The sequence below is a fragment of the Trichogramma pretiosum genome, unplaced genomic scaffold, assembly GCF_000599845.2.
Source record: "Trichogramma pretiosum strain Unisexual culture from Peru unplaced genomic scaffold, Tpre_2.0 scaffold50, whole genome shotgun sequence".
NCBI lineage: Eukaryota > Metazoa > Arthropoda > Insecta > Hymenoptera > Trichogrammatidae > Trichogramma > Trichogramma pretiosum.
This window is the reverse complement of record NW_019640807.1, coordinates 1,004,587-1,019,889: the sequence shown is the minus strand read 5'-3', so window position 1 is coordinate 1,019,889 and position 15,303 is coordinate 1,004,587. Positions and strand designations below refer to the sequence as shown.

At 38.1% G+C, this 15,303-nt stretch overlaps 3 protein-coding genes across 6 annotated transcripts; 2 read left to right on the top strand and 1 right to left on the bottom strand.

The window, feature by feature from the left end:
- Positions 1-21: 21 nt before the first annotated feature.
- On the top strand, positions 22-7,674 carry LOC106649444 (eukaryotic peptide chain release factor subunit 1). Of its 4 annotated transcripts, none has more exons than XM_014366863.2 (10): positions 110-200; positions 2,108-2,307; positions 2,363-2,748; positions 3,813-3,988; positions 4,069-4,196; positions 4,272-4,422; positions 4,632-4,822; positions 4,902-5,252; positions 5,328-5,475; positions 6,630-7,674. In XM_014366863.2, exons 3-10 carry the CDS (start codon positions 2,663-2,665, stop codon positions 6,713-6,715), a joined length of 1,317 nt encoding a protein of 438 aa, XP_014222349.1. In that variant the 5' UTR covers positions 110-200; positions 2,108-2,307; positions 2,363-2,662; the 3' UTR covers positions 6,716-7,674. The 4 variants fall into 4 exon arrangements, with proteins under 4 accessions (XP_014222351.1, XP_014222349.1, XP_023316127.1 ...); XM_023460359.1 differs by having other exon boundaries at positions 2,108-2,563; positions 2,636-2,748; XM_014366865.2 differs by lacking the exon at positions 110-200 and adding an exon at positions 22-80 and having other exon boundaries at positions 2,108-2,748.
- Positions 7,675-7,775: 101 nt separating this feature from the next.
- Positions 7,776-10,550, bottom strand: LOC106649443 (protein MCM10 homolog). The gene is made up of 2 exons (XM_014366862.2): positions 10,321-10,550; positions 7,776-10,246 (listed from the first exon to the last, which is right to left on the bottom strand). Exon 2 carries the CDS (start codon positions 10,224-10,226, stop codon positions 7,881-7,883), a length of 2,346 nt encoding a protein of 781 aa, XP_014222348.1. The 5' UTR covers positions 10,227-10,246; positions 10,321-10,550; the 3' UTR covers positions 7,776-7,880.
- Positions 10,551-13,085: 2,535 nt separating this feature from the next.
- On the top strand, positions 13,086-14,294 carry LOC106649360 (ankyrin-3-like). The gene has a single exon (XM_014366724.2). It carries the CDS (start codon positions 13,086-13,088, stop codon positions 14,292-14,294), a length of 1,209 nt encoding a protein of 402 aa, XP_014222210.2.
- The last annotated feature ends 1,009 nt before the right edge of the window (positions 14,295-15,303 follow it).

The window sequence follows — 15,303 nt, the reverse complement described above, 5'->3', positions numbered from 1 at the left end:
CTCGAACGGACTATATAGCTGTATGTTATACTCTACGATACACTTAGCTCTGCAGCAAGCTGATCGTTGCATATATACAGGTATATATTTTTGTACAGCGTAACATACATGTTCTCTGCAGAATCAGTATAGCAGCAACAGCAAAACAGCAGCTCGCGTTTTCTGCACGAGCGTGTCGAATAAACGCACGCACATCGTAGGTATAAAAAAAAAAAACGATAAATCGTAATCATTTTAACACAAGATCGCGTTTTTATATTCAACAAGGGGTGAAAATTTTTCGTGACATTTGTCTCTCTGGACGGGAAAAAAATTAAGGCATATTCGCGAACGTTTTCGAACGCGCGTGCTGCAGTGTGTGCTCTTTCGTGCGTGTGGCTGGATTCACAGAAGGCAAAAAAAGAAAGTCATAACAATTGCAACTCGAGTGGTTATGATATATAGAAATCTCAGTGTGTGCGACAGTAGCATTGACTTACATCGGTAACCGTAAAATAATACATATCCATCGTTACATATGCGTGAGTGCTATAGTTGTTCTCCTCTCTGTATGTGTATAAATAAGTGCAGTATACGTCAAATGTCTTCGACTGCGCTAGGCGTGCATTAGATAGGTGGCGCGTATTTTACCCTCCGCGACATGTAAATACAGCAATAGCGACTTTTCTCAATTACTCTCTCTCTCTCTCTCTCTCTCTCTCGCTTCTGTCGAACACGATTCCAAAAGTGCCGCGATGAGTATCTTCTTTTTTTTCTGCACATACCTAACGTATGCCGTCACTTGTCTCTCTACCTCTCTTTCTCACTCTCTGTCTCTCTGTCTTAAAAAGTCATCCAATGCAATCGTACACACAGACGCGTGCAAATTTCAGTGCCAGCTCGTCCTTCGCGCTGCACTATATGCAGCATCGATGCGCGTCCCATTGATTTATTCTCCGCGCGCAGCAGTCGTACGATTTATATCGCATACACATACGCGCGTGCATGTGCGCGACTTCATCCTGCCTTGACTTATACTATATACAGTATACACATCGCTTCGTGATTTATTTTGAAGAAAAAAAATAATAATAATTTCTCTCCATTAACATCGATAGCGCGTGAGTCACTGAAAACTTCCCATAACCTCGTTAAAGAGCATTCGCAGATAAACATCCTATATGCTATGTATTATTAATTAATTAACAGCGAGCACATGACGCCTCCCCCCCCCCTCCCCCTTTTTCCCCACGCTGCCTCTCTTCGTCGATAAAACGGAACGTCGCCGTGCGTGCACCCACAATCGCAATATATACGGCGGGCGCGTGATTGGCGCGCGAGGGGGAGGCTCTTGATCGTCGTATGAGCGCGCCCGCCATGAAATTTTTCGATTTAAATGACTCGACTCCCTTTCTCTCTCTCTCTCGAGAGAGAGAGATTTTACATCGTGTGCACATTTTTGTTTCTTATTAAAAGGAGCAGCAGCATATCGGAGCCGCCGTAAAGCCGTCGACGAAGATTGAAATCCGCGGCTAATCGTCGTGTGCTGCCAATTTAATGTGCACACACGAGGCTCCCATGTTGTACGGTCGCCGATACACACCGCGCTGCACGAGCATTGTTGAATCTAGTTTGCACTGGTTCGCGGCGGATCACTCGAGACAGAGAGAGAGAGCTTATACAACGTAAAAGTAATACGTGCACTACATCGGGTTGCGCGTGCTTTTTCTCTCTTTTTCCATCTCTCTCTCTCTCTCTCTCTGCTCCTTTCTCTCCCTCCCTTGAAACGTTGAAATATTGTATACGGCTTTTCGGGGGCAGCATCGGGCGCAGCGGCTTCATGGGCGCGTGTATACTACACATCAAACGTCTCGCGCTCCGTCCTATTGGAAAGCCGCTGACTCTACATATATACATTCATACGCCTGTGTGCCTTGATTTTTCGTGTGGGGTCGTCGCTCGCGTCACACACACGCACGTTGTTATTGTAATTATCATGCACGAGTGTGTATACGCGATCGATCGCGCTCGAGCTTTTGGGCTATTAAATACGAACGCAGGCGTTCTCGATGATTATTCACCGCAGTATTAAAAACTTTCCTCTCGCTCTGTTTTGTCCATTTTGCAGGTGGCAATAATACATAATTGGAGCAGCGCAGCAACGTCGTGCCCCAAGGAGCCGTCTGCGGTATTATCGCACACGCAGGACATCCTAGCAGTAGGAGTCGTAGGTGGAGGGGGGGAGGACATAAGTGCGTACGAAGAAGGAGGTGGACTGGTGCCAGTGGCAGCGGCAGCAGCAGCAGCATCAGCAGCGCGAAAAGACTGGTGTGTTTTCTGCCGCGAGAGTGTGCGTGCGCTGCTATATACGGTGCTTTTATAGGTACACACATCGCATCGTCGTCGTCGTAACGGGACACTAATACTGTTGCCGAGATCGTATATAACCCAACAAGCCGCTAGCAGCAGCAGCAGCAGCAGCAGCAGCATATTATAGAGAATATAATTCGTCCGCCGCCACCGCCGCCGCCGCCGCCGTGTAACTACAGTCGATCGCCGTGTACACTCGTACACAGACGCACACGTATACAGCTTATACACGGATTTATACACACATATATAGATAATATAAATACATATACATCCTTTCGCACAGTATCAATCCACGACTTGAGCTGCAAACATGTCGAACGAGGAAACTTCTGCCGATCGCAATGTCGAAATCTGGAAGATCAAGAAGCTCATCAAGAGCTTGGAAATGGCCAGAGGGTAAGTGCAATCGCCCTTTCACGCCTGTCTCGTGTGTTCTGTGCTTCGACTAATGATAGCTAGTGCCTGCGTTTTACACGTCTCTGCCATATGTTGAGGGAGAGAGCGAGCGAGCATCGAGTATGTGTTGTGCGCCGGGGGCCCCGCGAGATCTCGGCGTCGTCGTCGTCGTCGTCGTCATTACGATTTCGCGCCCGATCGACTCCGATCGTCGCGATGTTTGCTTCACGCGGCCTCGAAGGGACTCGGGGGAAATAACTCGAGGGAGGGTTTTGTTTTTCCGACGAAGATGCATCTCGAAATAGGACACGAATGACGAGCAAACACGTGGACGCGGGGTTAGGTGGCCGGCTGCTATATAACACGATGCTCCGCGATGCGTGTGCGATGTTGTATTATACAGGCATGGATGCTTTCTCTATCTCTCTGTCTCGCTTCGTACATCTTTCATGGAGACATGTGTGTTACAAGATGTGTCTACGTACAGGCGAGACGCAGACTTTCGGAATGTATACCCGTCGACATGACTTGTGGAAGGAAATCCAACTCGACTCTCGTACTTGTATTTTTGCCACTGTAGATTCGTCGGTTTTTTTTTTGTCTCGCTACTGAATTTCACGGAATGTTCAACGAGAGGATTGATGGTTCCGTAATCGACGATGTCAATGATTGTTATTATGATTCAGATGATGCCTTTGAACTTGAAATTATTACTGTCAAATAACAAGAGAGTACGTTATTTTTTTTTTCAGAATAACAACAGTCACTGAATTATTATGAAAATGAGGCTTTTCCAATTAATAATAATGCTTGATTAGTATAATTAGTTCTACATAAAGTACTTGAATCACAATTAAATGCTTATAAAGAGATAGCGATACATTATTATGTCATTAAATTTAATACTCTATTTTGGAAATGATTTTTTAAAACAAAGCAGTTGAATCCATTAAAAACTCACACATACTTTCTTCTTTATCATAAGTTCACTTAAATAATATGAATTTTCATTTATTACATAACACTAATACATCTATTTATCTTTTTTGTTTTATTTTATTCAGAAATGGCACCAGTATGATTTCTCTAATCATTCCACCAAAAGATCAAATCTCTAGAGTCAGCAAAATGTTGGCCGATGAATTTGGTACAGCATCCAATATTAAGTCTCGAGTCAACAGACTTTCCGTCCTTGGTGCCATTACGTCTGTACAGCATAGGTTGAAATTATATACCAAAGGTGGTAAACAAATCTTCATTGATTCTACTACAAATCATAATCATAAATTCTTGAGAATTAATACTATCAATTTATTATAGTACCTGCAAATGGTTTGGTCATCTACTGTGGAACAATTGTTACGGATGAAGGCAAAGAAAAGAAAGTCAATATTGATTTTGAACCTTTCAAACCAATCAATACATCCCTTTATCTTTGTGACAACAAGGTAAAATAATAAATAATTTTTATTTTTTTTAATAATCCCTTCCAATTTTTAATCTTTTTTATTCTATTTCTGTAGTTCCACACTGAAGCTCTCACAGCATTACTTGCTGATGACAATAAATTTGGTTTTATTGTTATGGATGGTAATGGAGCACTTTTTGGTACACTCCAAGGAAATACAAGAGAAGTTTTGCATAAATTTACAGTGGATTTACCCAAAAAGCACGGTATGATTTGAAATTCTTAAGATAATTTTATTTATCTTCTTATATAACACTTACTCCATTCTGGTTTACACTGGAACAAACTCGTTTATAATTTCGAACTGATTCAGTATCTGTTTATGAACAAATCGCAGTATTGGCCATTTCAATAGCATGATCTAAAATTACTTTCCTAAAAATTTGATGAATTGAACATTATAATTCTTTTCCAGGTAGAGGAGGTCAGTCAGCTTTACGTTTCGCTCGATTGCGTATGGAAAAGCGTCACAATTATGTGCGAAAAGTAGCTGAAGTAGCAACACAATTGTACATTACAAATGATAAGCCAAACATTGCCGGACTCATTCTTGCTGGTAGTGCTGACTTCAAAACTGAGCTTAGCCAGTCTGACATGTTTGACCCAGTAAGTTTATTTCATCGTTTTTAAAATTCGGATAAAATCTAATCTGTACACTAGTACTAAAGTTAATTACTTTTTACAGAGATTGCAAGCTAAAATCATCAAGCTAGTCGATGTTTCTTATGGCGGTGAAAATGGTTTTAATCAAGCCATTGAACTCGCAGCTGAGTCGTTGCAGAACGTCAAATTTATCCAAGAAAAGAAACTTATTGGTCGTTATTTCGATGAAATTTCTCAAGATACGGGTAAATACTGTTTCGGTGTTGAAGACACATTGAGAGCACTCGAATTGGGTAGTGTTGAAACACTGATATGTTGGGAAAATCTCGACATTCAAAGATACGTTTTGAAAAATCACACAAACGGCGAAGAGAAAGTTCTTCACTTGACGCCTGAACAAGAAAAAGACAAAACGCACTTTACAGATAAAGAGGTGATTATAATAAAAAACTTTTCTCGATATTACTTTTAAAGTACAATCAATAACTTACCATGAATAATTATTTAGAGCGGCGTTGAATTGGAGCTGGTGGAATGTCAACCTCTGTTGGAATGGCTTGCAAACAATTACAAGAGCTTTGGCGCAACCCTAGAAATTATTACAGACAAGTCTCAAGAAGGTTCTCAATTTGTGCGAGGTTTTGGTGGCATTGGAGGTCAGTATTTTCTAATAATTACTTGATTAAATTAATAAAAAGTGTCTCCAAATAACCGTTAAGATGAATACTCTTTACGCGTTGGTTTTCTGATGTACTATACTGAATTGAAATAATTGAGAAAAAAACCAGAAAGCTTAACACAAACAGTAAATCATCTTAAAAATGACAAAACAACGTTCGGTTACATTGAACAGGTATCTAATTCTCAAGTTTTTCGGCATTTAGGAATCCTTCGCTACAAAGTCGACTTCCAGTCATTGCAGGCTGAAGAGCCTCTTGATGACGTCGACCTTGATGATTATTAAAAATCGCGACTACGTCTCTCGGTCAGAGTCGACCAGGTAGTTTCCAAATGCATAATCATGTGCGCTTCGCTCTCTATCTCGTTAATTTTTTTTAGTTTCTTTCATTTACTCAGTTCATTAGAGTTATCCAAGATAGTTTCATCTTCGAATCAAGAAGTGTTAAAAATTATTTTTTCCTTTTTTTTTCCATAATTGAATGTCAGCTGATTATGCCTTTTTTCACACACGTCGATTTGATGTTTATTATTACAAGTAGTTTAGTTGTTTGCCAAACTTTCATTTTTTTCAGTTCATCTTTCGTACATCTTTTTGTCAGCGATGATTATAATTTGTTATTTCTCACATTGTGAGACCAAATAAGTTCAGTAAAATATTGCATGTCTTCCATTTTATTTGCACTCTCATCGCATTCTGTAGTTTGTCAAATTACAGTGACGAAAATTTCGCCATCGATGTTTCTAACGTTTCGTCGCACGCTTCTCGTAATCTCTCCGTTTCCATTTATAATTTGATTCTATGTTAAAATTTGTTCGAATTTTGCATGATTTAGATTTAGATTGATATAAAGAGCTGTTGCTTTTATAAAATTATTATAAATATTTATTTATTTTAAGAATGAAAATATTATTTCAGAATTGAATATTTAATTTTTACTGTAATAGTTGTTATAAGTTCATTATTTTGATGTGTGATTAACAAACTATTACATTTAATTGTACAAGATACAATACACAGAAAGGTTTGATCGATTAGACAAATCAATATTTTGAACAAAAACTTATTAGTAAATGTATTGTAAAGCATAACTGTAAAATAAAAACATTAATTTTAACTCGTAAATTACAGGTGTATTGCGGTACAAGGTAGATTTTCAGAGTATGCAGTTGGAAGAAGATGAATTTGACAATTTCGATTACGACGACGACTACTAAGCTGCTCCTGCTCACAGTTTTGGTGATTTTTGGACGGCAAAATTAAATTTAAAAATCACGTACGAGTGGAGAATAGCTATACATATTACATCTAGGATTTACAAGAAAATACTGAATTTTGCAACAGTGGCGCCTGAAAGACTGTCTCTTTCTCTTTATCGTTCCAAAATGAAAAATACGAAGATAGTATATGCTTTGAACTTCGTTTTTTTGATGTCAAAAAGAAAATAACACCTAAATGTGGTTCTGTGAACTTTAGACCAAATGAAGGATACAGAGAAAGAGAAGACTCTGGTGCTGTGCTCTAACAAAAAATTTAAATAAAATAATAGTCTGTGTTTGTGCTTTAATGACACGACATAAAAAGACTGCTCAACTTAAATGGAAATAATAAAAGTAAAAAAAATAATAATAAAGCCAGCTTGCTGCCTGCCTGCGACGTTGCACCGACGATCTATATATATTTACGGTCCATTTTCTAGCATAACGTTGGCCCATCGTCGAGGCTGCTCTGAAACTCGTTAAACAGCGCACGAGATAAATCAATATTTTTAGTTGATCAATTTAGTAACTCCTTATAACTGTCGTAAAAATATTTTTACTCCCACACAATAAGAATTTTACAGTTTTTTTCTTTATTGTTGTCATTCTGTTACTGTTAGCTTTTGAGAAGCAAATCATCTCTTATTGTTTTTGTGCTTTTAAATTAAATCAAACATAGTTAATGGTTTATGAATTTGCCAACGACTACAAAATCTTGTAATTAGATATTTATCCTTGAATGATGGCAATTGCATGACAGCATGGACAAAATTATTTGACCTGTCAAGCAAATTGCTGTAGTGTGAAGAATGATGAATGGAATGTAATAAACCGATAAGTACCACCATCATGGTGTACGATATTTAAAATACTTTGAATAAAAAAAATGTTACATAATTAAAACAAATGAAAAAGTATTTAAATCAGAAGTTTGTTATCTCAATTATTTGACAAATCTTCATTAACATTCAAAGTCTTATGATTATAAAATTTTTAATAAATTAAGAAATCACAGAAATTTAACTTCAACAATGAATTTATTGATCTATTTACATTCGTTAAACGTTACAGAATAGATTAATCTTGAAAGATTTGTACAATCATTTTGAACTTATTTCAAAATTTATTCATCTGGTACTAACAAATTAAGGCTTGCATCAGTAGCAACTGAGCCAATGAATTTTTCTTCTCCGCCTCTGATACATAACTTGGCAGTTTTTACTTCCAAACGCTTTTCATCCATCATACTTGTTCTTGTCCACCTGGAGCTAGAGCATCTTTTGCATGTTTCCGTAGGAATTCGATCAAGAGATATTGTTCTGTTTCCGCAATCACCACATTTGAAAAATCTTTTAACAGCGTCAATTACTTTAATAGGATGTTGTAACTGCTTGCACATGTCAGAACTTGAAAATGCTGTATATTTACAAACGCGGCAATACACAGCTTTGCAATCCATTTTATACGTTGACAACATTTTCTCTTCCATTTGTTCTTTAACCTCAAGTTTTCTAAAATACTTTTCCTTTTCTTCATCTTCTCGGTTTTCAATCAAATCTGAGTGAGATGATTTCATTTCAAGCATTTCTCGAAATTTACTTTTAGCTTCGACCTCTTTATTTATTTTTTCTGCAATTTTTTCTTCTGTATTTTCTTCCTCTTCTCTCTTTCTTTTCAATCCTTTGGCTATCATCTCTTCTTTTTGTGGTTTAATTTTATTAGGATTTTCTTTCTTTAGGCCACCATTTTTTTTAACCCATTCAATGGCATTCAACTTTGCTCTACTGATAGCACTTTTAGGAATTGGCGAAGAAAAATCAATAATTCCATTTCTTGCGGCAGCGCCTAATTTAGGTGGTGGTAAATTAAATTTGGGTGTTTCTTTTTTACACTCTTGTATAGGAGATGGATCATTTGCATGCAATTTTCGTAGTCTATCTAATCTTTCTGAATCTTTTTTCATCTGTTTAGGAGTCAAATCAACACTGGTAACTTTTACTTTTAATTCAGGTTCATTTTTAGCCTTATAATCCATTTTTAATTTTTCTGTAGCTACTTTATCACCTCTTAATGCAGCTAAACGTTCACAATCTTTCTTATACATGGCTTCATTACGAACTGCTTTAACAGCAATAAATGGGGCTGCTTGAGGATTTCGCTGTTGTGAAAAACTTGAAAAACTTGATGTTGATGCATTTAATTTTTGTTGTCTTGGCTCATTAAACGATTTCTGAGGAGCTTTAGTTTGAAGTTCTGATCTTCTTGAAAATTTTCCATACTCTTGTTTCACATGATACACGCAGTGTTCGCCGTATCTGATATTTGTTGGGGCAGTACATGGGTCACCATTTTTCTTAATGGATTTACATGTTCCTAAATCTTTTGAAGTTCCTAAAACTAAAACTCTTTGGGGAACATCAACTGACAAAGTTGCCACATCCTTATCATCTCTACTCTCTAAGACATTTGGATTTAAAATACCTATTACAGTTCCAGTACTCAGTTTCCATAATTGTTTATAAGCATTGCTGAATAGAAATACTGCCACAGTTTTCATTTCATTTGATAAATCAGTAAGTTTCCAAATACTGTATTGACTTCCTTTGGCAGATGTTTTGGGTGAACTTTTATTCAAAACAACTCCAGCAAATACCCAATCTTCTAGCATGCCTGCCTTTTGATTTATTATGTGTTGTTTTATTGAAGCAACTGTCACAGGTTTGATGCCCTTCATTTTTTCTACCAAATCTGTTGATGAGATCAAAGGAGTAATCATTCTAAAACCAAATATTGGATCACTATAAACATCATTTTGCGCTTTGATTTTTTGTTGAGCTTGTAAAGCATATTTACTGGGTTTTGGTGGTTCTGGAGTGACTTTGTCTTCGTTGGTTTTTTTTTTCAACACAGATTTGTAATCATCACTCACTTTCAACACTATCCTCTCATTAATGTCAATTTTGTAATTATCATTTGATTTAAAACTTAAACTAAAACTTTTCTCAGTCTCTTTGTCTTTCATGAGATTTTTAATCTCTCTTCCGTAATCAGAATACTGCTGATTCTCAAAATATTTTTTGTCCTCTTCGTCTGAAGAATTGCCATTATCATTAAAAACAGAGTCTTTTGTCTTGGATTTATTGGAAGTTGTTTTTTTCTCTGCTGACTTTTCCACGTCAAAATCATCAGCGAAATCTTCGTCACAGACGTCCAAAAAATTATAGTCGAGCTCCTTCAACTGGCTGACTTGAGAGCTCTTAACAGAATCACTCTGCGAAGGTGCGGCAGCAGAAGGCAAAGCAGAAAACGAAGATTCCTTTTTCAACTTTTCTACGGGCTCCGCGGACTTGGCGATTGATTTTTGATCCGACGTCGTGACTTTCTCCGGTTCAGTGCTCTTGTCATCGTCGTCGGCTATGCCCAAAAGATCCTCCAGCAGATCGTTGTCCGAGTCGTTGTCGGTGCTCATGTTTGGATCCTCGGCTGACACTATCAACGATGATGACGTTGAGAAGTCGCGAGTTAAATTGGAACAAGGGTAAACAAATAAAGTAATCACTTACGGCAATCGAGAAAACGTTCCAAGACGACCAATAAATTTGAAAAGAGATAAAAACACTGACGGTGTTCTTATTCGAGGCTTATCCCAGCAGTCGTATCGCGATCGAGAGCCCACGACGCGGGTCGACGTTTTAATTATAAAAATTTCGTCGCAAGAAATTATTGGCTGACACCGCTACTGCTGACACGAGACATTGCGCGAACCATGCCGTCGCGCGCCCAAGACTCCCGCGCAATTGCCTCGCTCGCTGCGAAAAATAGTGCTTTTCGTATCGCAGCATATAGGGGAGCGATACCCTTCTCAAGTTGGCAGCAGTTTTTCTTCGACAAGCGAGAGCCTAGTGGCGCGAATTTCTAATGTTTATTCGCACTCGGTACGCTCGAATTGTCCGCAAATGTTGACAAAAAAATGAAATAAAATAAAATATTACGGGCTTGTAAAGCTGTTTAAAAACATTTGAATTTTGATCGATCCCGAGGTCCTCGTCTCGTAATACCTATATTGAAAACAAAAACAAAAAAAAATGACAATCCCATATTACCCTGGTACCGTAATGGCATATATACAATTGCGAATATCATAGAGTCGTGCTGGTGCAGAATATCGATCGCCCGTCAAGAATTTATCTAACCCACACAAGCGTGATATAATACAGCACACGAAGCTGCTGCTGCCATGGTCTGGCGACTGGCTTTATTACACACATACACACACACTATACGTGCACATTACAGAGAGAGAACGCGAGACGCAAGCTCGTAAAATATTCACCTGCCTCGAGCTGCTCCGCTCTCTGACTCTCTCTCTCTCTCTCTCTCTCACTCACTCACCCTCTCTCGGCCGCGGGGCCAGAGCGACGCTTATATGTATATTACGAGCGACGACTACGATGGCCGTTTACAAGCACATGATATATATAATGTCCCGTCAATGCCGCTCTGCCATGTGCTCGTCGGTATGGCAAGTGGTTTTTCTTTGCTGCTATTCATGTCGTTTGACGACGACGACGACGATGACGACGACAGTTCTTTGTAACTAATGCTAAATACGCGGTTTGTTTCTTTTACGTGTACGATGCTGGGAGTTTCTTTTTCCACGAGTCAACGACTGATTTCAGGGTAGCCGCGCGAGAATTTTCAATAAAAGATCGAGAGAGAATTGGAGGAAAAGGAACATACACTCAAGTCTCAACTGTATATATGGGAGTCGCAGCTTGCAGGCAGTAATGAATGGAGCCGCGTCTCTTTACCTAGGAACGTTTCGAGTTTCCATACAAGAAAAATGGAAAACACGCAAATACATGTACTGTGCGCGCGTAGAGCCGACTAGTGGCAAGAGTTCAGTCGAAAAGTTTCGGGTAATTTAAAATAAAAAAGATCTTGAAGTTGATGGCAAACCTAGATACGACGACGTCGACGATCGAATCCGAGGGTCACAAAGTTTCCCAGCGCTCGGTAACTTTTCTCTCTCTCTCTCTCTCTCTCTCTCTCGCCGTAGGATCTTCTAGTCTCGAATTTCAAGCGAGCTCACTTTATTTTTTATGCCCAAAATAGATACACATATACGTATGATGAAAATATGATCATTATAACGCTTCGCGTGCGTTACAACAATATAAACAAACTTTTATTTTTATAACTATGACATATCAATGCAGATTAAAGGTAAAGGTACTTCGAGCAACGATTCTCTCTCTCTCTCTCTCATTTCTCTTTTGTATATAAAATCGAAATGACTCGGGTGTGCGACCATTCACGCCATATAACGACAATGGTCTCCTTCTACCCGTTGTTCGTAATTGCGTAGGATGAATTATTTTAAGCAAATTCACGTGATGATAATCAATTTTCATTTGTTTTATTATTCTCTCTCTTTCTCGCTTTCTTTGGAGCGAAATGAACAAAAACCAAACAAAAACAACAATAGACGAGTATTATAGGGCCAATGCAATTTATATAAAATTAATTATCCTCACTAACGCGGACTAACGGCCAAAGTTTGTTACCACGAGCACACCATGTATACGCATTTATGGGAACATGTAGATAGCGAAAACGTTGCACATATACATGAACAACCATGCGTTACGTACCCATAGAATTTAAATCGCAGATATACACCCACCGTGCAGCAGAATGTAAGATAGATCAGAAAGAATTGCAGCAAAAGGCTGGTAAAGAAGAATTTTACTTCGACTTTCCACGCGTTCCGATGAAAAATATAGCATGTGCAACTCCCGATGGGTGTCCAAGTTGAATTGAAACCTAATTTTCTCGAGCTGCTACGGAGCTTTCTCTTTTTGAGAAACTTTTTTACATGCGTTGAATGGGCGGGGAATGAATCTGTGACATTAAAACGAGCGAATGAGCGAGCAAGACGTCTGTCATAGGCGCCCACGAGCGATAGTTTCTCGCCCGTGAGTGACACATGTGACTACTGATCGGCGCTCATACCTTCATACGACGTCCATGTGTAGTGTCGTGTAGTTCTGTCTCTCCCACGCTCATTTACTCATCTTTAGCTGTGCACGTCCTCGTGGCATTTCTTATAGGTTACTCGATGCATACGTAGCTTATTTCTTGTATAGCTTTTTTAGCTTCAAGCACGTGTTAGGTACTTTACGATCTAAAGTCACAGTTCACGTTACGTCTCCACAGTGTAAAGAAGATAAAAATATAGCATCAATTGAAACTATTAAATCTGGTGAAAATAAAATATAATTTTTAATTATAAAACAATTGTGTTTGTGTGTAAGTGCGCGGAAAAATGATCGGACAACAACGCAATTGCATCGGGCGGGCAGCAGGTAATGCACCGATACACTTCAATCTGTACTCATATGATAAGGCAACGTTTGCATCGCTACTGAGAAGTGGCGCCATTCCGAACTTGCCAAACAAGGATGGATTGACTGCTCTGCACTATATATGCAAGGAAGCCGATGACGACGATGTGTTCTTGATGAAGCTGTTATTCGAGATCAGCGACAGTAGACATCAGCTGGATCATGTCAATACTCAGGACAATTCGGGCAAGACACCATTATATTATGCTACGACCAACTGTTGTAAACCAAAAATGATCCAAATGCTGCTGAAAAGAGGGGCCAACCCGAATTTGGCCGACGTGGAGGGATTGACACCACTGCACAAAATTTGCCTCAGATTCGACGATGATAACTGCGTGGACGATTTTTTTAAGTTCTGCGACGATAACCATCAGCTTGTGCAGGTCGATGCTCGAGACAAGTTGGATCGGACACCTTTACACTGCGCCGTGATGAGTTTTTTGCCGCATGTGGTCGATGTACTCTTGGATCGTGGAGCTGATCTGACCAGTTTTGTTTTCCCAACTGAGAGTGAATTTGAGACGGAGAACGGGCCCCGATTTAAATCAAAACTAGCTTTCGGTGCTGTGGGCGTCGTAGAAAGTCTTGAGAAGAAAGGATACAAACTGAACGACGGCGACGCTCTAACGATCATGAAACTTTTCGCCAAATACGAATTGTTTGGGAAATCAACGGATATGGAAAAAATGTTGCACGATAACGAGGAGTTTGTGAATAAAGTAAAAAATTTGCTGGTATTTCCGAGGATAAAGCTCGATAATGAGAAGAAAAGAGAAGCGAGAAAAATCAAAAAGCGATTAAAAAGTCCGATTTTGTCGCTCTATGACTTGTTATCACAACCCGAAGAGGCGAAAAAACAATACGCATATAAAGACTTCTTCAGCCTAGGGTTTTCGGCATGGTGCGTTAATAACAAACATTTTAAGGAGGCCCACGCTCTGCATCTGTGCGAAAAAATGTCGAGGAGATTTTTTCTTCGCTATGCGTTATATCCATTCTTGGAGTTGATTCACTATCGGTTTCCAATTGAAATGTGTGAAATTGTCATGAAACATCTGAAGAACCAAGATTTGTACAATATTTGCTTGGCGGTTAGTTGTCTACGTGATAAGGGCAATACAAAATAAGTTATAACAAACATAACAAATTTAACAAGTAATGTCGGACGACCAGTGAGGGCTAAGCAAGCGCCAAAGCGGCCATAAATTGAATGGTGAATATTGTGAAGGTTTTTTGTCGAAAATAAAAAAAAATTGAATATAAATAATAATAATAATTTTTTTTTAATCTTTCTCATATCTATATAAAGTAGAGTATTCCACATTTTCAAAAATTTTTCGAATTTCAGTGGATTCATCCGAATGTGACGTCCTACACAGCTAGCTACGTCTACTTTTTAAATAAGCCGGTACCGTTTTCTTACCATTTCTTACCATTCCTTACCATACTACATTATCATAATCTACCTTACCATAATTACCATCGGTTTTACTCTTTTACCAATAATATTAAAATAATAAGTACATAACAATAAAATTAAACAACGCTAAATAAAACAAGCTATCAGAAAATATAAAAATAAAACCACAAACATTTATATTTAAATTAATTTATATTTAAATATTTAATTTAAATTAATAATTAAATTTGGAACTTAAATATCACCATGTGCATTCACATGGCGAAATAATGAAAAAAACAATTATAACACCTAGCGATGTTTTATTAGGATACTTGTTTTTTTTTTATGTTAAATAGGTACAGACTTTAAATCATAAATTATAATATACAAATTGAGTGTATTAATTATGTATGACTCGGCGTAACCTTGAAACTGCCGAGTCATCATACAACATATGCCACTATTTCTATGAACAGTTACAATTATGTTACAGCCTAAAATATTAATTAAATCATTTTATTGCATTTAACTTATTCACATCAAAATACATTTAGAACACTTCTATCAAAAACATTATTGTAAACAGCACTTTATTTATTTATTGGATAACGTCACTTTTTACACAAGTCGTTCACTACTGCACTGTATAACATAAAACACTTGTAACACCATGGCACAATTTTGTATCATAATTTTAAGTTAATATTTTGCATTGTAATAGTTTTTAAGAAAAG